At 46.8% G+C, this 27,726-nt stretch overlaps 1 protein-coding gene across 1 annotated transcript; it reads left to right on the forward strand.

The window, feature by feature from the left end:
* The first annotated feature begins 1,398 nt into the window (after window positions 1-1,398).
* asmt (acetylserotonin O-methyltransferase) lies at window positions 1,399-24,820 on the forward strand. Its single transcript, XM_078222491.1, has 7 exons — window positions 1,399-1,570; window positions 5,786-5,915; window positions 15,050-15,118; window positions 19,903-20,021; window positions 21,081-21,221; window positions 23,301-23,423; window positions 24,111-24,820. The coding sequence occupies exons 1-7, from the start codon at window positions 1,399-1,401 to the stop codon at window positions 24,320-24,322; spliced, it is 966 nt and encodes a 321-aa protein (XP_078078617.1). The 3' UTR covers window positions 24,323-24,820.
* Window positions 24,821-27,726: the final 2,906 nt, after the last annotated feature.

Consider the following 27,726-nt stretch of genomic DNA (forward strand, 5'->3'; position numbering starts at 1 on the left):
AGTGTACGTGTGGTCCTTAATCATGCTGGCTGCTTTGCCGAGGCAGCGGGACGTGTAGACAGAGTCAATGGATGGGGGGCTGGTTTGCATGATGGATTAGGCTACATTCACAATCTTTTGTAGCTCCTTGCAGTCATGGGCAGAGCAGGAGCCATACCAAGCTGTGATACAACCAGAAAGAATGCTTTCTCTGGTGCATTTGTAAACGTTGGTGAGAGTCGTAGCTGACATGCCAAATTTCCTTAATCTTCTGAGAAAGTCGAGGCATTGGTGGGCTTTCTTAACTTTAGTGTCAGCATGGGGGGACCAGGACAGGTTGTTGGCGATCTGGACACCTAAAAGTTTGAAACTCTCGATCCTTTCTACTTCATCCCCGTTGATGTAGACAGAGGCATGTTCTCCTTTATGCTTCCTGAAGGTGCTCCGGTTTTTTTCCACAGTCTGAAAGACGTGCTGGTTAGGTGCATTGGCCATGCTAAACTCTCCCTCAGTGTACACAGACAGGCGCCGGAGTGTGGCGACTGGAGGATTTTCACAGTAACTTCATTGCAGTGTTAATGTAAGCCTACTTTTGACTCTAACAAACAAACTTTCCTTTAAGGTTAGACTTGAAGTTTTGAAGAGTAAGAGGTGACTTGATTGAAACATATAAAATCCTGAAGGGTGTTGACAGGGTGGATGTGGAAAGGATGTTTCCTCTTGTGGGAGAATCTAGTATGAGGGGCCACTAAAAATGTAAAAATAGGGGTCACCCACAGATCTAAGAAGAATTCTTTCCTCTCAGAGAGTAATGGGTTTTTGGAACTCTCTTCCTCAATAGGCAGTGGAAGTGGAGTCTTTGAATATTTTCAAAGCAGAGATGGATAGATTCTTGATTGACAAGGGGGTGAAAAGGTAGGAGGGAAGTTACAATCAGATTAGTCACCTGACATGGCAGTGCAAACTCAAAGGGCTGAGTGACCATACTTCATCTGCCATCAGTCTGCCCATTCCACCAACTTGTCTATGTCCTTTCAAAGTTCTATAATATCCTTCTCACAGTTCACAATGTTTCCAAGTTTCAAGTCATTTAGCATCCACCACAAAAAACTGACCTAATCCTTAAAAATAGCACTCCTGCTGCAAGGTTAGACATACAGCCTCTCGGTGCAGAGCACTACCAACTTAAACCAGACTGACAACAAAATCTGAAGGGTCAAACCTCCTGGTAAGAATGGTTAATGGCACAGCGGATTCTGAGTAATTTCCGACACGTTGTCAGATCTTTTCAGTGAGTCAATTAATTAAACATGGAGTCTCCACAAAGTCTTGACAATTCCACCAATTTTGGTGAACAGAATGAAAAAAACAACTGGCATGTCGCTGACGCACACTTCCACACTATCTTGCTTGTAGACAATGTTTGCTGCCTGTGAGCTGGGAGTATTCGATCTCCTACTGGAGGAAGGAGGTCCACTCTCTTCCAATGCCATTGCAGAGAGACTTGGCACGAGCGCAGACGGCATGGACAGACTCCTCGCTGCGTGTGTCGGCCTTCAACTCCTGGAAGTCAAAGAACACCAAGGTGAAGGTAATCAAACTCCAGACATGTTTTAATTACCCAAGCAATTTGGGCGGGATTTTCCAGCCGCGCTCACCCCAAGACCAGAAAATCCCGCCAGAGGTCAACTGTCTATTGCATGGTCTGTGTCCCACCCACTCCAATTCCCTGTGGGACGGGGAAATTCCGTCCTCAGAGTATGTTTGAGTGGAAGTTGGGTGGTTGACAGCGGATGTGGGGGTGAGGGAGATGTGGGGAGCAATTTACAAGATTTTAATTTATATAGAAATATCGAAAATAGGAGCAGGAGGGGTTCATTTGGCCCTTCAAGCCTGCTCTGCCATTCATTATGATCACGGCTGATCATCCAAATCAATAGCCTGATCCCGCCTTCCTCCCATATCCTTTGATCGCCTTCGCCTCAAGTCTCACAACTTTGATTGAGTTTTTTGATGGGGTAACCAAGAAGAGGGCAGTGCAGTTGATGTTGTCTACATGGACTTTAGTAAGGCCTTTGGCAAGGTACCGCATGGTAGGTTGTTGCATAAGATTAAATCTCACGGGATCCAGGGTGAGGTATCTAAATGGATACAAAATTGGCTTCTTGACAGAAGACAGAGGGTGGTTGTAGAGGATTGTGTTTCAAACTGGAGGCCTGTGAGCAGCTGTGCGCCCCAGGGATCAGTGCTGGGGCCACTGTTATTTGACATTTATATTAATGATTTGGATGAGAATTTAGGAGGCATGGTTAGTAAGTTCGCAGATGACACCAAGATTGGTGGCATAGTGGACAGTGAAGGGGGTTATCTCGGATTGCAACGGGATCTTGATCAATTGGGCCAGTGGGCTGACGAATGGCAGATGGAGTTTAATTTAGATAAATGTGATGTGATGCATTTTGGTAGATTGAACCAGGGCAGGACTTACTCAGTGAATGGTAGGGCATTGGGGAGAGTTATAGAACAAAGAGATCCAGAGGTACATGTTCATAGCTCATTGAAAGTGGAGTCTCAGGTGTACAGAGTGATAAAGAAGGCATTCGGCATGCTTAGTTTCATTGGTCAAAACATTGAATACAGGAGTTGGGGCGTCTTGTTGAAGTTGTACAAGACATTGGTAAGGCCACACTTGGAATACTGTGTACAGTTCTGGTCACGCTATTTAAAAAAGGATATTATTAAACTAGAAAGAGTGCAGAAAAGATTTACTAGGATGCTACCGGGACTTGATGGTTTGAGTTATAACGAGAGGCTGGATAGACTGGGACTTTTTTCTCTGGAGCGCAGAAGACTTAGGGGTGATCTTATAGAGGTCTATAAAATAATGAGGGGCATAGATCAGCTAGATAGTCAATATCTTTTCCCAAAGGTAGGGGAGCCTAAAACTAGAGGGCATAGGTTTAAGGTGAGAGGGGAGAGATACAAAAGGGTCCAGAGGGGCAATTTTTTCACACAGAGGGTGGTGAGTGTCTCGAACAAGCTGCCAGAGGCGGGTACAATTTTGTCTTTTAAAAAGCATTTAGACAGTTACATGGGTAAGATGTGTGTAGAGGGAGTTTGGCCAAATGCGGGAAATTGGGATTAGCTTAGTGGTTAAAAAGAAAGGGCGGCATGGACAAGTTGGGCCAAAGGGTCCGTTTCCATGCTGTAAACCTCTATGACTCGATGACTCAATGGTGTTAAATATAACACAGGCAGGATTTTATACTTTAATGTCTCTGCTAAAAATAGTGCACAGAGAAAATTAACTTACTAATTAAAGGGTAAATTCCCTCGACTCACCTTCCAAACTATGCGGTGGCAAAGTGGAGGTGTCGCTTCACAACTAATTTAGGCTCAATTGGTCTCAAATCCCACCATAGCAGCTGTCGCAACTTAAGATCAATAAAATCTGGAATTGAAAGCTCACCTCAGTAATGGTGACCGTGAAACTATCGATTGCTGTAAAATGCCCTTCAGGGAAGGAAATCTGCCCCCTTACCTGGAATAGTTTACATTTTTTTTATCCATTCATGGGACAAGGGTGTCGCTGACTGGCCAGCATTAATTCCCCATTCCTAATTGCCCGAGGGCAGTTGAGAATCACTCACATTGCTGTGGCTCTGGAGTCACATGTGTGCCAGACCAGGTAAGGACGGCAGATTTCCTTCCCTGAAGAGCATTAGTGAAGCAAATGGGATTTTCCAACAATCAACAACAATAGTTTCATGGTCATCAGTAGATTCTTAGTTCCAGGTTTTTTTAAAATTCAAATTTCACCATCTGTGATGGCACGGTGGCACAGTGGTTAGCACTGCTGTCTCACAGCGCCAGGGACGTGAGTTCGATTCCCGGTTTGGGTCCCTGTCTGTGTGGAGTTTGCACATTCTCCCCGTGTCTGCGTGGGTTTCCTCCGGGTGCTCCGGTTTCCTCCCACAGTCCAAAGATGTGCGGGTTAGGTGGATTGGCCATGATAAATTGCCCCTTAGTGTCAGGGGGACTAGCTAGGGTAAATGCATGAGGTTACAGGAATAGGGGCTTGGTTTTGTGGTCGGTGAAGACTCGATGGACTGAATGGCCTCTTTCTGCAGTGTAGGATTCTATGATCTGCCGTGGCAGGATTTGAACCCAGGTCCCCAGAACACTAGCTGAATTTCTGGATTAATAGTCTAGAGATAATACCTCAAGGCCATCACCTTCCCATTAATCCAATGACTCTTAACTGCCCTCTGTAATGGCCTAGCAAACCAATCATTTCTAGGGCAATCAGGGATGGGCAACAAGTGTTGGCCCCCTCAGTGACACCCACATCCCAGCAAAGAATTTTAAGAAATCTATCTAATTTTTCACCTTTGGAAATCTCACTTTGTGCACAGTCAGTAATTTGAGTGAAAGAAGATGTCACAGACACAAACTCATGAAACGTTTCATGACCACGACCACACGTGAGTAATTTTCGATTTTACTCCACCAGGCTCTCCAGCCTCTCTGCTTGCCCCTCATCTTGTCATGTTGGTACTGGAGATGAGCATCTCTGCATCTCCATCACAGATCATATCAGTGGTGTCCCTCACCCGGGGAGTACTGAATGATGCCAGAATGGAGTGCCACCCAGAGAGTGAGGTGGTGGTGGAGTGGTTTGTCACTGGACTGGTAATCCAGAGACTCAGCTAATGTTCCGGGGACCTGTGTTTGACTCTGTAAAGACTTTAATCAGGCAATTGAGGTGGGCCTATTAGGATATGAACTCCCCAATCAGGGAGCCTCTTGTTTTGTACTTAACAAGGAGTGTCAGTTCCTCTGGGTCTCCGAGTATAGACTCCTAACTGAAAGCACTCTATATGCTGCTGTCAGACTTGTAAATGAAGGGATTTTGATGGAGGGATTTCTGCCTCCGAGGACTTATTACATTCTGCACTCTATTGTTTTCTTCTCTGTGAATGGTATGCTTTAGATCATAGAATCCCTACAGTACAGAAGGAGGCCATTCGGCCCATCGAGTCTGCACCGACCACAATCCCACCCAGGCCCTATTCCCACAACCCCGAGCATTTACCTGCTAATCCCCCTGACACTAGGGTCAATTTATCATGGCCAATCAACCTAACCTGCACATCTTTGGACTGTGGGAGGAAACCGGAGCACCCGGAGGAAACCCATGTAGACACGGGGAGAGTGTGCAAACTCCACACAGATTGTGACCCGAGGCCGGAATTGAACCTGGGACCCTGGCGCTGTGAGGCAGCAGTGCTAACCACTGTGCCACCGTGCCACCCCTTTGTCTGGACAGCGCACAAGAAACAATACTTTTCACTGTATGTTAATACATGTGACAATAATAAATCAAATCAAATCAGAGTTATTGCAGAATCCCACCATGGCAGGTTGTGAAATTTGAATTCAATAAATATATGGAATTAAGAATTTACTGATGACCATAAAACAATTGTCGGAAAAACCCATCTGGTTCACTAATGTCCTTTAGGGAAGGAAATCTGCCGTCTTTACCTGGTCTGGCCTACATGTGATTCCAGAGCCACAGCAATGTGGTTGGCTCTTAAATGCCCTCAGGGATGGGCAATAAGTGCTGGCCCAGCCAGTGACGCCCACATCCCATGAATGAATAAATAAAAAGAAACTGTAATGGAGGAAAGAGACTGAAACTAAAAATCTCTGCTTGAAAAAGACATTGAAGTTTCTTTTTAGTTGTACACTGCACAGAGAGTGGATTGTGAATAAATATGATCATTAATTCTCCAACTTACAGCCTTGTACAGCAATACAGATCTGTCCCAAATGTATCTGACCAAGGAGAGTCCAAGGACGCTCTACTATTCAGTGGCATACTATTCACAGACCATCTACCATTGCTTTGCCTACCTGACTGATGCCATCAGGTGAGAGAAACTTCAATCAATCTTCTGCGTTCATTCCCTGATCGCTTTTATGTTACACTTTAGATCATTTTTATAAGGTGAGTTGAAACAAGATGGATTTGCATTGGGGTATTGTGATTGTCAATCGCGTTCTGGTTGCCACACTACCAGAAGGAAGTGGATGCTTTGGAGAGGGATTAGTTGGAGGGGCAGATTATTATTTAAATGGGTCTAAATTGTGAGAGGTGGATGCTCAGTGAGACCTTAGAGTCCTCGTGCAACAGCTGCTGGAAGTCAGCGCGCAGGTGCAGCAAGGAGTAAAATATTCAAATTAATTTACCTTGATCAATAAGGGGGTCAAAGGTTATGGGGAGAAGGCAGGAGATTGGGGATGAGAATCATATCAGCCATGATTGAATGGTGGAGCAGACTTGATGGGCCGAATGGCCTAATTTTGCTCCAATATCTTATGGTCTTATGGTCTTATAGCATGCAAAGAAGGTTTACCAGGATGTTGCTTGGTCTGGATGATTTTAGGGATAAAGGGAGGTTGGATAAAGAACAAAGAACAAAGAAAATTACAGCACAGGAATGGGCCCTTCGGCCCTCCAAGCCCGCACCGACCATGCTGCCTGACTGAACTAAAACCCCTACCCTTCCGGGGACCATATCCCTCTATTCCCATCCTATTCATGTATTTGTCCAGATACCCCTTAAACTCGGATTGTTTTCACTGGAAAGATGGAGGCTGAGGGGGTGACCTGATAGAGGTCTACAATATTAAGAGACATAGATAGGGTTGATAGTCAGAGGGTTTTTCCCCAAAGTGAAAATGCCGACTACAAGAGGGCACACGTTTGAGGTGAGAGGTGGTAAGTTTAGAGGACGGGGAAGATTTTTCGTACAAAGATATGGTGGGTGCCTGGAATGCACTGCCAGTGGAGGTGGTGGAAACAGGCACGTTAGGAATGTTCAAGGTGTATCTTGATAGATGTATGAACAGGAGGTGAACAGAGGGAGAGAAACCACAGATTGGCACAGGCCTGGTGGGCCGAAGGACCTGTTCCTGTGTTGTGTTGTTCTTTATTCTTTGGACTGGCAGGAAGGTGAGGTCCCGAAGCTCAGCTAAGTTGCCAACAGTAAGGGAGTGAAATTCATGTCCCCCCTTCACCCCTTTGTGGCTGGCTCAGCAGAAACAATGGCAGAAGCTTAGCTATGGGTAACCCACCCAATTTCTCACTGGAGAAGTGTTAAGAGGGGAAATGAAATCAGAAAACTTAGTCACCTGGAGAAAAAAAAGAAAAGGTTTATATTTCACCCAGTAAATTTGACATAATTTGAATAAATATGAAGTAATATCTGCATTAGAATCAGAGTATATTGAAGAACAACTGCTTTATAGGATATTGGGCCCAGTTCGGTAGATGTTGAAGAATTCTTAGTAGTCTTAGAAATATTTAAAAATAAATGGTAAAGGGTTTGGACTAGGAGTTTATCATAGAATCCCTACAGTGCAGAAGGAGGCCATTTGGGCCATCGAGTCTGTACCGACCACAATCCTACCCAGACCCTATTCCCATAACTCCGCGCATTTACTCTGTTAGTCTCCCGACATTAAGGGGCAATTTAGCATGGCCAATCCACCTAACCCGCACGTCTTTGGACTATGGGAGGAAAACGGAGCACTCAGAGGAAATCCATGCAAACTCCACACAGACAGTGACCCAAGCCAGGACTCAAACCCGGGTCCCTGGCGCTGTGAGGCAACAGCGCTAACCACTGTGCCACCATGCCGCGAATTTGCTGCATGCCTGCTGGTACACATGGTTCTGTCTAACACTTGGCTGACCCTGGGTGTGGGTCCAGATGTCTCCGACACTACTATGTGGGTGGCACATTGTGCAGTCCCACATTAACCCTTTATGTGCCAGACCCTTATACTACGAAAAGGTTGGAAATACTGAGCAGGTTGGGCAGCCTGCTGCCAGTGGAATCTACCAGTCCCGCCAAAGTCTGTGTTCTTTTGCATGGTTTGCTTGCCCCATCACTGGGGAACCCGCTGTGGGCAGTCGACCAGAAGATCTCGGCTGGCGGGAAGGGCCAGAAGATCTGGCCCAAAATTTCAACTCCGGGATTTTCCATCAGAAATGGCCATGGACCTGAAATATTGGGTGGGATTCCCCCATTATGAGGCTATGTGCAGTGGTGGGTGGCTCCCGAGGTGCCTGTCCCAATGATCAGAATGGCAGGATCCCACGCCAGATTCTGCATTTGGAACCTCATTGATTTTACACATGTTCCCCTCGTACCCTCCTTGCAGGCCAGCAGCTGATTTGTCTGCCTGAACCTTGGCTGACGGGTTCAAAGGTCATGGGCGCCATATTTAAATTCCACTCTCGCGCACTCAGATCACTCTCTCCAACCCACCTGTCTTCAGCAGATGGTGCAAGATGCCAGCAACCCAGAAGGAAGAGGCAAACAGCCTCGGGAAGAAGTCTGTTCCTCGATTCAGCCACCACTGCCAGCCCCCCTCCAACCCTCCCCCCCCCCCCTCCCACCCCCAAAACCCTCCCCCCCCCCCACCTCCTCCACCCCAGCCCATCGCCTGTGAGGCACCCATGCCCCCCCCCCTTGACCTCTACCCACCCCTTCTTACTTATTAATGTCCCAAGTAGACTTACATTAACATTGCAATTAAGTTACTGTGAAAATCCCCTGATTGCCACTCTCTGGCGCCTGTTTGGGTACACTGAGGGAGATTTTAGCAATCCACCTAACCAGCACGTCTTTCGGACTGTGGGAGGGAACCAGAGCACCCGGATGAAACCCACGCAGACACGGGGAGAATGTGCAAACTCCACACAGACAGTGACCCAAGCCGGGAATTGAACCCGGGTCCCTGGCGCTGTGCAGCAGCAGTGCTAACCACTGTGCCACCGTGCCGCATCTGGAGTCTTTGTGCATCCCCTTCCAGTAAACAATGTGTTATCCCTTTCACCCCTTGTTTGCTTTTCCTCTGTGTTTCATTGTTCCTCTTCTTCATTCACCCCCCTTCCCATCTGCCTGCCATCGTGAGCCTTTGCTCTGTCCTCACCCACCCCTCCCTCCATGCACACTGCCTGAAAGGGAGGTCGAAGCAGATTCAATAGTCACTGTCGAAAGGACTTTGGATATTTGCTTGAAAGGGCCAAAAGGTGCAGAGCAGGTAAGGGCCATGCAGCATAGGAGCAGAGGTCAGCCATTTGGTCCATCGAGTCTGCTCCGTCATTCAATGAGATCATGACTGATCTGATACGATAACCTTCAAATCCACTTTCCCGCCTTATCCTTAATTGGGCAGCACGGTGGCACAGTGGTCAGCACTGCTGCCTCACAGCGCCAGGGACCTTCATTGATCCACTGGAGCAAACTGAGAGGGGTGTTTGAAAGCAGCAGTGCTGGTAAGAGATTAATTGGATTAATTGAATTGTTTATTTATTTAATTAGTCAGCTAGTGTGTGTATTTTTTTGGCCTTTACTTTAACAGCAGTTTTTCAAGTTTAAAGTGAAAACTAGAAGTGGGCAGCAAAGGAGTCTGGGAAGGGTTTTTTAAGCGCGTGAAGTATAAAAGGTAGGCTGCAGTATACAGCGGGCAGCGTCGGGAGCGGGCAGTGGAGTGTGTGGGAAGCAGAGTGTGAGCTATAAGACTTTGGCTCACAGGGCTTAGGCAGAAAGGGCGAGCAGGGGTGAGTTGAATTCATTTTTGCACTTTCTACCTGGTACTGGCAAGGTATCTAGAGGGGATGGGTGTGCAGGCAGTGCAATGTTCCTCTTGCACTATGTTTGAGGTGAGGGACGACGACAGTGTCCCTACTGATTACACCTGTGGGAAGTGCACCCATCTGCAGCTCCTCCAAAACCGTGTTAGGGAACTGGAGCTGGAGTTGGAGGAACTTAGGATCATCAGGGACGCAGAGATGGCCATAGACACAAGCTTTAGGAATACAGTTACTCCGAGGATTGAAAACAGATGGGTGACGGTGAGAGGGGCTGGGAGGAAGCAGTCCGTGCAGGGATCCCCGGTGGTCGTTCCCCTTAGCAACAAGTATTCCGCTTTCGATACGGTTGAGGGGGATGACATACCAGTGGGGAGCCGCAGTGAGAGGATCTCCAGCACTGTGTCCGTCTCTGTGGCTCGGGAGGGAAAGGGGGAGAGCGGGAGGGCGATAGTTATTGGGGACTCGTTAGTTAGAGGGATAGATAGGAGGTTCTGTGGCAGCAAAAGAGACTCACGGATGGTATGTTGCCTACCGGATGCCAAGGTCCGTGATGTCTCAGACCGTGTTTTCCAGATTCTGAAGGGGGAGGGGAAACAGTCACAAGTCGTGGTGCACATTGGTACCAATGACATAGGTAAGAGAAGGGACGGGGATTTAAAGCAGGAATTTCTGGAGCTGGGCTGGAAGCTGAGAGCCAAGACGAAACATGTGGTCATCTCTGGTACGTTGCCGGTACCACGTGATAGCGAGTTGAGGAACAGGGAGAGAGTGCAGTTAAATATGTGGTTGCAGGGATGGTGTAGGAGGGAGGGTTTCAGATACGTGGATAATTGGAACACGTTCTGGGGAAGGTGGGACCTGTACAAACAGGACGGGGTGCACCTGAACCAGAGGGGCACCAATATCCTCGGAGGGAAATTTGTTACGGCTCTTCAGGGGGGTTTAAACTAATTTGTCAGGGGAGTGGGAAAGGGAGTTGTAGTCCAGAAGTCAGTGAGGGTGGTGAGGTATTGGGGAAGGTATCAGGGTCAAGGGTGGGTACTGGTAGACAGGAAGGTGGGTTGAAGTGTGTCTACTTCAATGCAAGGAGCATCCGGAACAAGGTAGATGAACTTGGGGCGTGGATTGGTACTTGGGACTACGATGTTGTGGCCATTACGGAGACGTGGGTAGAACAAGGACAGGAATGGTTGTTGGACGTTCCGGGGTATAGATGTTTCACTAAGTGTAGGGAAGCTGGTAAAAGAGGTGGAGGAGTGGCATTGTTAATCAAGGATAGTTTAACGGCTGCGGAAAGGCACTTCGTGGGGGATCTGCACACTGAGGTAATATGGGCTGAAGTTAGAAATAGGAAAGGAGCGGTCACGTTGCTAGGAGTTTACTATAGGCCCCCAAATAGTAATAGAGATGTGGAGGAAGAAATTGCTAAGCAGATTATGGATATGTGTGGGGGTCACAGGGTAGTTGTCATGGGGGACTTTAACTTTCCAAATATTGATTGGAACCTTTGTAGGTCAAATAGTTTGGATGGGGCAGTTTTTGTGCAGTGTGTGCGGGAGGGTTTCCTGACACAATATGTGGATAGGCCGACAAGAGGTGAGGCCACATTGGATTTGGTACTGGGAAATGAACCGGGCCAAGTGTTAGATTTGGTTGTGGGAGAGCACTTTGGAGATAGTGACCACAATTCGGTGTCTTTTGTTATTGCAATGGAGAGGGATAGGGCCGTACGGCAGGGCAAGGTTTACAATTGGGGGAGGGGTAATTATGATGCGATTAGGCAAGAATTAGGGGGCATAAGTTGGGAACAGAAACTGTCAGAGAAAGGAACTAATGAAAAGTGGAATTTTTTCAAGGAACAAATACTGGATGTCCTTGATAGGTATGTTCCTGTCAGGCAGGGAGGAAATGGCCGAGTGAGGGAACCATGGTTCACAAAAGAGGTGGAATGTCTTGTGAAAAGGAAGAGGGAAGCTTATGTAGGGATGAGGAAACAAGGTTCAGATGGCTTGATTGAGGGTTACAAGTTAGCAAGGAATGAGCTGAAAAAGGGGCTTAGGAGAGCTAGGAGGGGACATGAGAAGTCCTTGGCGGGTCGGATCAAGGAAAACCCCAAGGCTTTTTACTCTTATGTGAGGAATAAAAGAATGACCAGGGTGAGGTTAGGGCCGGTCAAGGACAGTAGTGGGAACTTGTGTATGGAGTCAGTAGAGATAGGCGAGGTGATGAATGAATACTTTTCTTCAGTGTTCACCAAGGAGAGGGGCCATGTTTTTGAGGAAGAGAAGGTGTTACAGGCTAATAGGCTGGAGGAAATAGATGTTCGGAGGGAGGATGTCTTGGCAGTTTTGAATAAACTGAAGGTCGATAAGTCCCCTGGGCCTGATGAAATGTATCCTAGGATTCTTTGGGAGGCAAGGGATGAGATTGCAGAGCCTTTGGCGTTGATCTTTGGGTCCTCGCTGTCCACGGGGATGGTGCCAGAGGACTGGAGAATGGCGAATGTTGTTCCTCTGTTTAAGAAAGGGAATAGAAATGACCCTGGTAATTATAGACCGGTGAGTCTTACTTCGGTGGTTGGTAAATTGATGGAAAGGGTCCTTAGGGATGGGATTTACGACCATTTAGAAAGATGCGGATTAATCCGAGATAGTCAGCACGGATTCGTGAAGGGCAAGTCGTGCCTCACAAATTTGATAGAATTTTTTGAGGAGGTAACTAAGTGTGTTGATGAAGGTAGGGCAGTTGATGTCATATACATGGATTTTAGTAAGGCGTTTGATAAGGTCCCCCATGGTCGGCTTATGATGAAAGTGAGGAGGTGTGGGATAGAGGGAAAGTTGGCCGATTGGATAGGTAACTGGCTGTCTGACCGAAGACAGAGGGTGGTGGTGGATGGAAAATTTTCGGATTGGAGGCAGGTTGCTAGCGGTGTGCCGCAGGGATCAGTGCTTGGTCCTCTGCTCTTTGTGATTTTTATTAATGACTTAGAGGAGGGGGCTGAAGGGTGGATCAGTAAATTTGCTGATGACACCAAGATTGGTGGAGTAGTGGATGAGGTGGAGGGCTGTTGTAGGCTGCAAAGAGACATAGATAGGATGCAAAGCTGGGCTGAAAAATGGCAAATGGAGTTTAACCCTGATAAATGTGAGGTGATTCATTTTGGTAGGACAAATTTAAATGTGGATTACAGGGTCAAAGGTAGGGTTCTGAAGACTGTGGAGGAACAGAGAGATCTTGGGGTCCATATCCACAGATCTCTAAAGGTTGCCAGTCAAGTGGATAGAGCTGTGAAGAAGGCCTATAGTGTGTTAGCTTTTATTAACAGGGGGTTGGAGTTTAAGAGCCGTGAGGTTATGCTGCAACTGTACAGGACCTTGGTGAGACCACATTTGGAATATTGTGTGCAGTTCTGGTCACCTCACTATAAGAAGGATGTGGAAGCGCTGGAAGGAGTGCAGAGGAGATTTACCAGGATGCTGCCTGGTTTGGAGGGTAGGTCGTATGAGGAAAGGTTGAGGGAGCTAGGGCTGTTCTCTCTGGAGCGGAGGAGGCTGAGGGGAGACTTAATAGAGGTGTATAAAATGATGAAGGGGATAGATAGAGTGAACGTTCAAAGACTATTTCCTCGGGTGGATGGAGCTATTACAAGGGGGCATAACTATAGGGTTCGTGGTGGGAGATACAGGAAGGATATCAGAGGTAGGTTCTTTATGCAGAGAGTGGTTGGGGTGTGGAATGGACTGCCTGCAGTGATAGTGGAGTCAGACACTTTAGAAACATTTAAGCGGTTATTGGATAGGCACATGGAGCACACCAGGATGATAGGGAGTGGGATAGCTTGATCTTGGTTTCAGATAAAGCTCGGCACAACATCGTGGGCCGAAGGGCCTGTTCTGTGCTGTACTGTTCTATGTTCTATATTCAATTCCAGCCTCGGGTAATTGTCAGTGTGGAGTTTGAACTTTCTCCCCGTGTCTGCGTGGGTTTCCCCCGGGTGCTCCGGTTCCCTCCCACACTCCAAAGATGTGCAGGTTAGATTGATTGGCCGTGCTAAATTGCCCCTTAGTGTCAGGGGGATTAGTGGGGTAAATATGTGCGGTAATGGGGAAAGGGTCTGGGTGGGATTGCTGTCGGTGCAGGCTCATTGGGCCAAATGGCCTCCTTCTGTACTGTAGGGATTCTATTCTTTTATTCTATTCTGACTCTTGATTCCCTTACTGATTAAAAATCTGTCCATCTCAGCCTTGACTATCCTTCAGAGTAGAGTAATGACATAAGAACATAAGAACACAGGTAATAGGAGCAAGAGTAGACCACTCGGCCCATCGAGCTACTCCACCATTCAATACAATCATAGCTGATCTTCGGCTTCAACTCTACTTTCCTGCCCACTGCCCACATCCTTTAATTTCCTGAGGGACCAAAACTCTGTCTGTCCCAACCTGAGATGTATTCAGTGATGGAGTGGTTGAGGATTCCAAAGATTCACAATCCTCAAATGAATTAGTTTCTCCTCATCTCCATCCTGGGTGGCGCGGTGGCACAGTGGTTAGCACTGCTGATCCTTCAGAAGGAACTCTTCAAAATGCAGCTAATGAAAATACAACAAAACTTACTCCTACTCATAAATCAAAGAAAAGGTTTAGTAAAGAAACATCATTACTCCAAACTTGGGGCCTCATCCAGGGCCACTTCAAGCTCCCCACAATTCTACATAGTTCCTTATTTATAGTGAATCAGTTGGTCAGCTAACTATTACATCTTGTTCCCATTGGTTGCATTAAATCCAATACAAAGTTGTCACTGGTTACATTCTAACACTGCTGCCAGGGACCCGGGCTCGATTCCTGGCTTGGGGTCACTGTCTGCGTGGAGTTTGCAAGTTCTCCCCGTGTCTGTGTGGATTTCCTCTGGGTGCTCCGGTTTCCTCCCACAGTCAGAAAGACTGTGCTGGTTAGGGTGCATCGGCCATGCTAAATTCTCCCTCAGTGTGCCCGAACAGGCGCCGGAGTGTGGCGACTAGGGGATTTTCACAGTAACTTCATTGCAGTGTTAATGTAAGCCTGCTTGTGACACTAAAATATAGAAACTTTAAACGATCGGCCCCTTCACCCTGAGACTGTGCCCCCCCTGTGTTTCAGCTTCCAACGGAAACAAACCTCCCACTGCTTGGATATCTCTTTCAAAGGGCGGGCACTGACGTGATGGGCCAAATGGTTGCTTTCTGTGTAGGAAGTATCTGTTATTTCGTGTCTGGAAAAAAATAAAGTGAGATGAAAGCTGGGTTCCACGCAGCGAACGTAATAGCTTTCTGTGCACGAAAATCCATATGAAGGATTGATCTCATATTTTGCATTTCTGCAATATAATTTGTCTTTTAATATTCTGCTTCAGGGAAGGGAAAAATCAATATCAGAGGGCATTTGGCATTTCCTCCAAGGAGCTCTTCGATTCCCTCTATAGGTAAGTTCTTACTGTTCTCTGCCCTGTTCTTTAAACTCCTTGGCAACCAGAATTTAAATGGGCAAAAAGAAGAAGACAATTTTCTTTCATCATAACGCGAAAATGACTTTGCTTTACCTTTCGCCCACTGCGTACAATTCTTTGATGTGTTCAGGGCCTAGAATTTTCCATGAATTAATTGCAGGTCACTTTTGTGGCAGACATGTATTATTGCACTCACCAAGACATTAAAGTCATTTTCTGATTTTTAAAAATTCATTCACGGGATGTGGGCATCGCTGGCTGGGCCAGTATTTACGGCCCATCCCTAATATTTGAGAGTCAACCACGTTGCTGCGGGCCTGGAGTCACGTGTAGGCCACCCCAGGTAAGGACGGCAGATTTTCTTCCCTAAAGGACATCAGTGAACCAGATGGTTTTTACAACAATCGACAATCGTTTCCTGGTCATCAGTAGGCTTTTTTGTTAATTTCAGAATGTTATTCAATTCAAATTTGCCCATTTGTCGTGGTGGGATTTGAACCCGGGTCCCCAGATCTTGCCCTGGGTCTCTGGATTACTAGTCTAGTGACAAGACCACTATGCCACACCTCAAACACATTGAAGACCTGGGGGGCGGCAGTTTCCAGTCTTCCCCACTTGCAGGATTAGCATTCCTGCCAAAAGTGGCCCTCTACCCCCCCTCTCCAACAGGTTCCCCGGTGGCTGGACAGGTGAGGGGCGAACCATGGCTTCTTTCTGCAACGTATTCTCGGAGGTCACCCCTCATTCATCTAATCGCTAGTGAACATGGAGACAATTCAATCAGTTTTACATTATGGGATCCTCTCATCTCAGGGACCAATCCCATGAAACTGAGAGTCAGAATGAGTGCCAATATTCTGTCCTGGTGTAAAAAACTGGTGAATCATTTCACAACACCATCCCTACACTCCTCCAAAGATGTCGGCAGAAAATATTTTAGCATATATAATTTCATCATCCACAGGATGTTGGCATCACTGGCAAGGCCAACACATATTGCCCTTAGGAGGAATGTCGGAACTTTGTGAAATGTGGGAGTCCTTTGTAGCAGTTTTGATGGAACTGAGTGGCTGGTTAGGCCATTTCAACGGGCAGTTAGGAATCAGCCACATTGCTGTGAGTCAGGAGTCACGTTTTGCTTTTCATTGTTGGATGTGAATGTAATTAACAAGGCCACATTGAGAAGGTGGTGGCGAACCGCCTTCTTGAATCGCAGCAGTCCCTGAGGTGTAGGTACATCCACAGTGCTGTTAGGGAGGGACTTCCAGGATCTTGACCCATCAACAGTGAAGGAACAGCGATATATTTCCAAGTCAGGATGGTGAGTGGCTTGGAGAGAAACCTCCAGTTGGTGAAGTTCCCAAGTTTCTGCTGCTCTTGACATTCTAAATGGTAATGGTTATGGGTTTGGGAGGAGCTATCAAATTAGTCTTGGTGATTTGTTCTGTTGCATCTTGTATATGGTACACATTGCTGCCACTGTGTGCTGGTGGTGGAGTAACTAATGCTTAAGGTGGCAATCAAGCGGGGCTGCTTTGTCCTGGATGGTGTCGGATTTCTTGAGTGTTGTTGGAGCAGCAACCCTCCAAGCAATTGGAGAGTCTTCCATCAAACTCCTGACTTGTGCCTTGTAGATGGTGGACGAACATTGGTGAGTTAGGAGATAAATTACTTGCTGTGGAATTCCCAACCTCTGTCTGCTTTTGTAACCACAGTATTTATCTCGCTAGTCCAGTTCAGATTCTGGTCAATGACTTGGATACAGAGATAGTAGGTACCATAACCAAATTTGCAGTTGACACTAAACTAGATGGGATAGTAAGTTGCAATGAGGACATTAGAAATTTAAAATTGCATATAAATAGCTTAGGTGAGTGGGTCAGAATGTGACCGATGGATTTTTGTGTGGATAAATGTGAGGTTATCCATTTTGTTTGGAAAAATGGAAAGGCAACTTATTATCTAAATGGAGAGAGACTTCAGAATGCTTCAGCGCAGAGGGCTCTGGGTGTCCTTGTGCATGAGTCGCAGAAAACTGGCAACAGGTACAGCAGATAATAAGGAAAACAAATTGAATTTTGACATTTATAGCTACAGGAATAGGATAGAAAAATAAGAAAATGTTGCTGCAACCATACAAGGCATTGGTGAGGCCGCACCTGGAGTACTGTGTACAGCTTTGGTCCCCTTATTGGAGGAAGGATGTAATGGCATTAGAGGCAGTTCAGAGGAGATTCACTAGATTGATTCCAGAGATGAGGGGTTTGTCTTACAAAGAGAGTTTGTGCAGTTAGACCTGGATTCTAGAGTTTAGAGCAGTGGTTCCCAAAGGGTGCGGCGCGCCACACTGGTGCGGCAAGAGAGGATGGCAAGCGTGGCGGGAAGATTCAAGGACAATCAAAGAAACATTTAAACATGGATTAGATATTTTTCCAAAGTGATTGTTTTATACTTTCTGGATGTCCCATGATCATATTATAAAGTAGTTGTGTTCTATGTTATGCATCAAGCACTGCTAGGAGTTGTTTTTTATTTGTTTTTGAATGTATTTCTTATCAATAGAAAATTTGGTGTGGCGCGAGCAAATTTTTATTCCGAAAGTGCGGCCCAGTGAAAAAAGTTTGGGAACCACTGGTTTAGGAGAATGAGAGGAGATCTAATTGAGCTGTACAAGATGATAAGGGGGTTGACAAAGTAGAAGTGGAGAGGATGTTTCCTCTTGTGGGGCAATCTAGAACAAGAGGTCATAGTTTTAGGATAAGGGTTGGCACATTTAAAGCAGAGATGAGAAGAAACTGCTTCTCTCAAAGGGTTGTGAATCTTTGGAATTTACTACCCCAGAGTCCAGTGGATGTCGGGACATCGAGTAAATTTAAAGAGGAGGTAGACAGATTTTTAATTAGTGATGGCTTGAAGGGTTATGGAGAACGGGCAGGAAAATGGAGTTGAGGCTGAGATGAGATCAGCTATGATCATATTGAATGGCGGAGCAGGCTCAAGGGGCTGACCTGCCTACTCCTGCTCCTAGTTCTTATGCTCTTTAATCTCCTTTATTCACAGTTCACCATTATTTATTTATTTATTCATTTTAACCCCTGTTTCCACTGGTTCTTCCCACCCTCTTATTGTCAGATTAGAACCTTCGAAAGCTATGGAAGCCACTGTTGATTCTCAAATCACCTATTAAGAAAGTTCTGTCCTGAAAAGTACATTTCGGCATGGGTCCTTTCATGTTAGCATCTCTGGTGGCACGGTGGCACAGTGGTTAGCACTGCTGCCTCACAGCGCCAGGGACCTGGGTTCAATTCCCGGCTTGGGTCACTGTCTGTGCAGAGTCTGCACATTCTCCCTGTGTCTGTGTGGGTTTCCTCCGGGTGCTCCGGTTTCCTCCCACAGTCCAAAGATGTGCGGGTTAGGTGAATTGGCCATGCTAAATTGCCCCTTAGTGTCCCAGGATGCATAGGTTAGAGGGATTAGCGGGGCAAATATGTGGAGTTATGGGAATAGGGCCTGGCTGGGATTGTTGTCAGTGCAGACTCGATGGGCCGAATGGCCTCCTTCTGCACTGTAGGGATTCTATGAATTTATGACTGAGCTGAGGAGGAATTTCATCATTCAGAGGGTGATGAATCTTTGGAATTCTCTACCCCAGAGGAAGCTCAATCACTGTGCATGTTCAAAACAGAGGACGATAGATTTCTGGACACTAATGACATCAAGGGATATGGAGACAGTGGTGAAAAAACTGCAAAGGTAGATGATCAGACATGATCTGTTTGAATGGCAGAGGAGGATCGATGGGGCGAAAGGACTACTCATGCTCCAATGTTCCTCTTTTCCTTGGTCATTAAGTTAAGAGATGGAGCATCTTAGCCCCTCAATTGGTTAAAGTTTGCAAAAACTTGGAAAACTATCTTACCCTGGGTGGCACGGTGGTTAGCACTGCTGCTTCACAGCGCCAGGGACCCAGGTTCAAATCCGGCCTTGGGTCACTGTCTGTGTGAAGTTTGCACATTCTCCCCGTGTGTGCGTGGGTTTCCTCCGGGTGCTCCAGTTTCCTCCCATGGTCCAAAGATGTGCAGGTTAGGTTGATTGGCCCTGAATGTCAGGGGGATTAGCAGGGTAAATACGTAGGGTGGCGGGGATAGGACCTGGATGGGATTGTTGCTGGTGCAGACTCGATGGGCCGAGTGGCCTCCTTCTGCACTGTAGATTCTATGATTCTATGATTAGGCTGCTGCCTTGTAGTCACTATTACTGCCTAAACGAGACCACCTTCACTCATTTACTTGTGTGGCTTGGCAAGACAACGTCATGATGAAATTGTCCTGTGGGAATTTTACTTTACCCTATTTGTGGAGTTTGCACATTCTCCTCGTGTCTGCGTGGGTTTCCTCCGGGTACTCCGGTTTCCTCCCACAGTCCAAAGATGTGCGGGTTAGGTTGATTGGCCAGGTTAAAAAAAATTGTCCCTGAGATGTGTAGTTAGCGGGTAAATATGTGGGGGTAGGGCCTGGGTGGGGTTGTGGTCGGTGCAGACTCGATGGGCCGAATGGCCTCCTTCTGCACTGTAGGGTTTCTATGTTTCTATGTTATTTCTATGTTTCTATTTAAAGGCAATTTCCTTGACCTGTTATTTTAACTGAGGTTTTGGGTGAACAATCACTGTTAAAATAATGGCAAAAGAATAGAGTATGACTGAGTTGCACATTTTAACACTAATATCCCCACTTCAACATTTAAATGCTGTGATATCATAGGTCTGAGGAAGAGATGTTGAAGTTCATGCAGCTGATGAATTCGATTTGGAATATCTGTGGAAAGGATGTGGTAACTGCCTTTGACCTTTCAACTTTTACTAACATCTTTGACCTTGGTGGTAAGTGACCCGTGACTGCCTGTCTATACCCGTCTCAAAATGTTTGACTGGAATTTTCCTGCCCTTCGCGCCAATGGGATTTTCCGGTCCCGCTGCAGTGGACGGAGATTTGGCTGAGCGCCAAACTCTCCACCCTCGCGTGCAGTGGCAACGGGGCGTGAACGGCCCTTTGAGGGTGATTCTCTCAGCCCGCTGCGCTGTTTCCGCAGCACAACAAGCCGGGAGGCATCAGTGGAGGCCGCTTAGCGGGCTTCCCACTGGGCGCCACGGCCCCCACCCCTCTCCGGGGCCAAGATTTGTAACGTTATTTCAACATTTAAATCAGAATTTGACTCTCATTAGCGGGCCTGGGCCTGGGCCTGAAGTCTACGGGCCTACTGGTGAGGATTTTTACATCATCAGCCTTTTAGTTATTTTTTAGTATCTGGTTACTATTATAAGCTATCGTTCCTGATCTTTGCATAACTTTTATTCACATAATTACCTCACCCAGCAGCCTAATGAAATGATTAAAAAGAAATGTGCTGAGTTGCGGGGATAGGGCGGGGGTGTGGGCCTGGGTGATATGCACTTTCGGAGGTCCAGTGCAGACTAGATGGGCTGAATGGCCTCCTTCTGCACTGTAGGGATTCTATGGTTCTATTCCATGGTCCTTAATCTTTGCAATTACAATGATTTCTGTTCACCAGCTAGGTAAATACAACTGCAATGTTTATTTAGATATAACTATAATGGATATAACTATAACTATAAGCCAGTCAGCTTCCAGGATCGAACTGATACAAAACCCCTCACTTGCAAGGGTGATCCCCCAGCCTGGTCCCTGGTTGGTTACCCAGGTCACGTGACTCCCTCGGCAGATCAACCCATGTGCGTTTAATGTACTAGTCATTGGGAACTGAGTAACATAATTATTATCGACGTGTAAAATAACTTAGGAGGGACATGGTGGGTTTCCCATTTGTGGGAGGGTCTTCTCGGTACATCTCCCCACAAAGGGGACAAACACCACAGCAATGTCACCAATTTAAATTTTAAAAGGTTTCTTTTGTTTTGAAGGTTGTACTGGCGCCATAGCCAAGGAATGTATCTCCGCATATCCGCAGTCCAGGGTAACGGTCTACGATCTTCCCAAAGTCTTGGAAATGGCAGGAAAACACTTTGTGTCCCCAGATGAAAATCGGATTGCATTTCATGAAGGCAGGTAGAACCATGGGAATTGCTAGATGGCAAAGTGACCACTGTCCACCTGCTTCGCCTTCCACCATCCTAGTCAGCTTGTGATACAAAGATAATGGGCGGCACGGTGGCACAGTGGTTAGCACTGCTGCCTCACAGCGCCAGGGACCCGGGTTCGATTCCCGGCTTGGATCACTGCCTGAGTGGAGTTTGCACGTTCTCCTTGTGTCTGCGTGGGTTTCCTCCGGGTGCTCCCAGTTTCCTCCCACAGTCCAATGACGTGCGGGTTCGGTTGATTGGCCATGCTAAATCGTGTCAGGGGATTAGCAGAGTAAATATGTGGGGTTATGGGAATAGGGCCTGGATAGGATAATGGTCGGCGCAGACTCGATGGGCTGAATTGCCTTCTTGTGCACTGTAGGGATTCTATTCTATGAGTTGTTGACTGACTGTGTCCATCAGCCTCGATCATTTAGTCTGCAACCGACCCAGACATGGGATGAGAAAAAGAAACACCGGTGGTGAGAGCTTTGGGAATCTCCAAAGTTATTTGTTCCCCCTCTAAAACGCTACACTTACCAGATGTTGTGTCTCAAACTACCGCATTCATGTCCCATATTGCTATTTTGGGAATTAGGGACAAATTGATTAAGGCAATCTCAAGTTGCCCATGTACAGGCAACGCTACGTTCTACCCAGCTAAACATTGTTCAGTTTTGTTAGTCGCACTGTTCAGTTTTCTAAGTGCCAGAAGGATGTTTCTACTAGAACCAGGGAGCTCAGTTTTAGAATTAGAGGTCTACGATTTAAGATGGAGATGAGGAACTTTTTCTTTGCTCTGAAAGGATTGTCTGTGGGATTCTTTTCTCCAGAATGAGGCTGGCTCATTGAATTTATTCAAGGCAAAGTTAGACAGATTTTTGACAGACAAGGAATTCAAGGGCTATGGGAGGCAGACAGCAAATTGGAGTTGAATCCTATCAGGTCAGCCATGATATTGAATGGCAGAGCAGGTGTATAGGGCTGAATGGCCTTCTCTTTCTCCTATGTTCTTCATAGAATCATTGAATCCCTACAGTGCAGAAGGAGGCCATTCAGCCCATTGAGCCTGCACAGACCATAATCCCACCCAGGCCCTATACCCGTAACCCCACATATTTACCCTGATTTTCCTCTGACACTAAGGGGCAATTTAGCATGGCCAATCAATCTAACCCGCACATCTTTGGACTATTGGAAGAAACCGGAGCACCCGGAGGAAACCCACGCAGACACGGGGAGAATGTGCAAACTCCACCCAGACAGTAACCCAACCCGGGAATCGAAACCAGGTCCCTGGCACTGTGAGGCCGCAGTGCTAACCACTGTGCCACCGTACCGCTGTGCATTGGGACTCTCTTATTGGGAGTCTTTCCTTAGAATATTCAATTTCAGCAAAAGTTAAGCCACCAAACCTTAAATCTGTTGCATAAAATAATGGAATTTAGGTAATGCAGAGGTGGTGTGGGTTATAGAGGCATAGAGGTATACAGCACAGAAAAATCTCTGCAGGTGACTGGGTGTGGGTCACTACAAAGTTACCCATACTTTCAGATGCAAAGCAATTGGCCAACTGAATTTTGAACTTCTTGGCGAATTACCGTACAACCTGTACCTGGACACCTCGAATGGTGGGAATTCCCACAGCGCCTCCTTGGGGTACCCCCAGGCACAACGCCCCAGAGCTTGGAAGCTGCATGCACATATCGCCAATAAAAAGCTAACATCATTAATAACAACCATTAAACTGCAGGATTGCTATATAAATCCATCCGGTTCACTAATGTCCAATAGAAAGGGAAGCTGCCATTCTTATCCATCTTTCCTGCGTCCAGAATCACTGCAATCTGTTTGGTTCCTAACTGTCCTCTGAAATGGCCTAGCAAGCTACTTAGTTGTATACAAGAAGGTCCACCATCTTCTCAAGGTCAATTAGGGATTGCTAAGTGCCAGTGCCCTCAAGAAGGGAGGGGAAACTATTTTAACAACTCGAGACTCTTCATTCAATGGCACCTATCATAGTACATTATTGTCCTAACATCACCCTCTCTTCAAATACAGGTGACTTCTTCAAAGACCCTATACCCGATGCTGACCTCTACATTTTGGCTAGAATTATTCATGACTGGACTGAGGATAGGTCCCTGGAGCTACTTACTAGAGTTTACAAAGCTTGCAAACCTGGTGAGTCAATGCCAACAATGTGGAATATTAATGGGTACAGTTGATACTCTGCAGGAAGGGGAGATGATGGTATAGTGGGAATGTTACTGGGCTAGAAACCCAGACCATGCTCTGGTGACACAGGTTCAAATCCCACCATTGAATTCAACTATTAAATCTGGAATATAAAGCGAGTCTCACCAATGATGACAACTATCATCGATCGTTGCAAAAAGCCATCTCGTTCACTAATGTCCTTGAGGGAAAGAAACTGGTTGTCCTTACCTGGTCTGGCCTACATGTGGGTCCAGAGCCACAGCAATGTGGTTGACTCTTAACCACCCTCTGAAATGGCCTCTCATGCCATTCAGTTCAAGGGGCAATTAGGGATGGGCAACAAGTGCTGGTCATGCCAGCGACGCCCACACCCCATGAAAGAATGACCTTGCACATGTTTGTTGCTTCTACCAAAACCCAGTGCAGTTCTGCCGTAACTTCTTGAGAGTAAGAAGTCTGCTTGAACTTGTTGGAACCCTAGGCCGGGATCCAGATACACCGGGTCCCCTGCTCCTGCAGCAAATGTTACTCCATTCTGGTCCGAAAATCCGGGGCGGGGAGTTGGAATTCACAGGGGAGCAATTGCCAATTGAATGGGAAGGAAAGAGTAAAAAAAAGTGAATTCACGTGGTCTGTGTCACTTTTAATTAGGCAGTGGAGTGCTGCTGGTTGAAGCACTGCTGAACGAGGACAGAAGAGGACCCATCACCACCCAGTTGTACTCTCTGAATATGCTGGTGCAGACGGAGGGAAAAGAGCGCATGTCCTCGGAGTATGTCAAACTTCTGGAGTCAGCTGGATTTAAGGACGTGCAAATCCGAAGGACCGGAAAAATCTATGATGTAATTTTAGGAAGGAAGTGAACTGTTATGTGTATTGAAAGTTTATTTATTAGTGTCAGGAGTAGGCTTACATTAACACTGCAATGGAGTTACTATGAAAATCCCCAAGCCGCCACACTCCGGTGCCTGTTCGGGTACACTGAGGGAGAATTTAGCATCTAACTAGCATGTCTTTCGGATTGTGGGAGGAAACAGGAGCACCCGGAAGAAACCCACGCAGAAACGGGGAGAACGTACAAACTCCACACAGACAGTGACCAAATCCGGGAATCGAACCCGGGTCCCCGGTGCTGTGAGGCAGCAGTGCTAACCGCTGTGAGGCAGCAGTGCTAACCACTGTACCACCGTGCTAACCACTGTGCCACCGTGCCGCCCTATGTTTCGCTCTTGCTGGGTATTAATTAATTAAAATAGATAGAATAATTCTCAAAGGGAAGGTAAGTCTAGCAGAAAGATTCCCCTCAGTGCATTCTCCTTGCTCATGTGGAATAAAAACTTATTTTTAAAAATGTTTATCAGCAAATATAGCCAATCCTAATTTCCTGGCTCACATATTCATTTGTTGATTTTTTTCCTGTTTCTGTTTTCGTTGGGTCAGTTATCACAGATCAGTATCCACATTCCGCCAGTATTTATCCAGGTAGCACTAGTTACACCAGGCATGACCCATCGAGGTGGTCGTCCCAACAATGAAAACTTATGAATGGAAATCATTCAAAGGTCCCGGCTTGAAGATTTTCATGTGTTTAATCCCACTGGAAACCCATCAGTTCTCTCTCAGGTCATTGTTGTTAAACTGTTGATGGGTTATAGCCCTGCGTGTACCTGCATTGCTCCATCGCCAATGCCCATTCAGAACAAAGAACAAACAGAACAAAGAAAATTACACCACAGGAATAGGCCCTTCGGCCCTCCAAGACTACACCGACCATGCTGCCCGTCTGAACTAAAACCCCCTACCCTTCCAGGGAACATATCCCTCTATTCCCATCCTATTCATGTATTTGTCCAGGCGCCTCTTAAAACCCACTATCATATCCGCTTCCATGACCTCCCCCCGGCAGTGAGTTCCAGGCACCCACCACCCTCTGTGTAAAAAACTTGCCCCGTACATCTCCTTTAAACCTTGCCCCTCGCACCTTAAACCTGTGCCCCCTAGTAACTGACTCTTCCACCCTGGGAAAAAGCTTCTGACTATCCATTCTGTCCATGCCTCTCATAATCTTGTAGACTTCTATCAGGTTGCCCCTCAACCTCTGTCGTTCCAGTGAGAACAAGTTTCTCCAACCTCTCCTCGTAGCTAATGCCCTCCATTCCAGGCAACATCCTGGTAAATCTTTTCTGTGCCCTCTCCACTTGTTACTGATTATTCAGAAGATTAGTCATTGCATTCCTGGAGTGACTCATTGTATGAACCACCTTGGAGTGTGATCAAAGTCCAAGTTCTTTTTCCTCTCTAAGCCCCTTCCATACAGTTACTGATTGAAAGCTGTAACACGATGGGGGAGGGGGTTTAATACCCTCCCATGAGGCCAGTTACATGGTGGTTAGTGGCAAGTAATAGGGTTAGAGAGTGCTAGGTAGAAACCCTTTTAACTTCTAGCCTCTAATTAAGCCTGGGTGCGGAGGACTCATGGATAGTCCTCCCACCTTTAAGATGGTCAACTAATGCCCAATTAAGGGCTCCCTCCCATCACCAGTGGTATTCAATCAGTGGTGGGCAGGGCAATCACCACCTGAAGTGTTTTCCAGGTTGCTTGCAGGGTTCTGATGGAGGACAGAGGGATGGCTCCCTCGTCCAAAGGCTCTCAGCGCCTGATCAAGGGTCTTGGTTCAGGAAGAGGGGCTCACTAAGAGCCATTCTCCCTGCCCAGGCTACCAACCTCTCCCATGACTCTCCATCCTGTTCTCACTCACCTATGGTCTGGGTTCCTCAGCGATTCCAAGCCTTTCCCTGGGTGGGTGCATTGCCAGCAGCTGCCACCACTCACGCTAGCACTGCCTGGATTGGACAGCTGCCTGTCTTTCATTGGCTAGCAGTTCTCCAGGGAGTGTGGAGGGGCTGGACGTCGGGTCCCTGGTCCCATGGAAGTCCTGCTGCTGGCTACTTAAGTGCCTGAGGAGGCATTTAATGCTGAGAACTTGTGGGAGAGGAGAACTGAGCTCAGCAGGAGGTCGGCCACGGGGGCAGGAAAATTAGCAGCACCCTCATTGTAGACTGACTGTCTCTGCATATGCATGAAATAGTCAGCACAGACAAAGGGGATGTTTCACTATATCTATCAACAGGACACAGCCGAATGTCCTTGCTAACAGCACTGAAACTGTGATTAAGACATGATTAAGTGACTATTGTCTGAATGGACATTCCATCCATCTACCACTACAGATTATGAAATTACTAATGGGACGCAATTAAACAGCTATTGTCTCGGGACTACTTCTATGACTCTACCTCTTTGTATCATATGTAAATAATTTACCAGTGTGCGTTATCCTTACTAGAGGTTGTGCCCTATAAAAAGCTGACTGTACACAGTTGAGCAGGCAGACTGAAGCAGCCTTAGGAATTCTTCAATTCTCTTCTCCTTCGGCAATAAAAGATCCATCACTCGTGAACGCTGTGTCCAAATATCTTTCGAGCTCTGACAAGCATGGGCGGCATGGTAGCACAGTGGTTAGCACTGCTGCTTCACAGCTCCAGGGACCTGGGTTCGATTCCCGACTCGGGTCACTGCCTGTGTGGAGTTTGCGCATTCTCCTCGTGTCTGCGTGGGTTTCCTCCGGGTGAACATAAGAACATAAGAACATAAGAAATAGGAGCAGGAGTAGGCCATCTGGCCCTTCGAGCCTGCCCCGCCATTCAACAAGATCATGGCTGATCTGAAGCGAATCAGTTCCACTTACCCGCCTGCTCCCCATATCCCCTAATTCCCTTATCGATCAGAAAACTATCTACCCGTGATTTAAACATATTCAACGAGGAAGCCTCCACCACTTCAATGGGCAGCGAATTCCAGAGATTCACTACCCTCTGAGAGAAGAAGTTCCCCCTCAACTCTGTTCTGAACCGGCCCCCCCTTATTTTCAGGCTGTGCCCTCTAGTTCTGGTTTCCCTTCTAAGTGGAAAGAATCTCTCCATCTCTACCCTATCCAGCCCCTTCATTATCTTATATGTCTCTATAAGATCACCCCTCATCCTTCTAAACTCCAACAAGTACAGACCCAATCTGTTTAATCTCTCCTCATAAGCCACACCCCTCATCTCCGGTATCAACCTGGTGAACCTTCTCTGCACTCCCTCCAAGGCCAATATATCCTTTCACAAATAAGGGGACCAAAACTGCACACAGTATTCCAGTTGCGGCCTCACCAGTGCCTTGTACAGTTGCAGCAAGACCTCCCTGCTTTTATATTCTATCCCC

Source organism: Mustelus asterias, chromosome 10 (genome assembly GCF_964213995.1).
Source record: "Mustelus asterias chromosome 10, sMusAst1.hap1.1, whole genome shotgun sequence".
Lineage (NCBI taxonomy): Eukaryota > Metazoa > Chordata > Chondrichthyes > Carcharhiniformes > Triakidae > Mustelus > Mustelus asterias.

What these genes read in the sequence shown, in the direction of transcription:
- asmt (XM_078222491.1), top strand. Translation starts at nt 1,399, where the DNA reads ATGTTTGCTGCCTGTGAGCTGGGAGTATTCGATCTCCTACTGGAGGAA. An exon ending in TACCTGACTGATGCCATCAG is followed by an intron (nt 5,916 to 15,049) that starts GTGAGAGAAACT and finishes ATTCTGCTTCAG; the next exon opens with GGAAGGGAAAAATCAATATC. An exon ending in TCGGATTGCATTTCATGAAG is followed by an intron (nt 21,222 to 23,300) that starts GCAGGTAGAACC and finishes CTTCAAATACAG; the next exon opens with GTGACTTCTTCAAAGACCCT.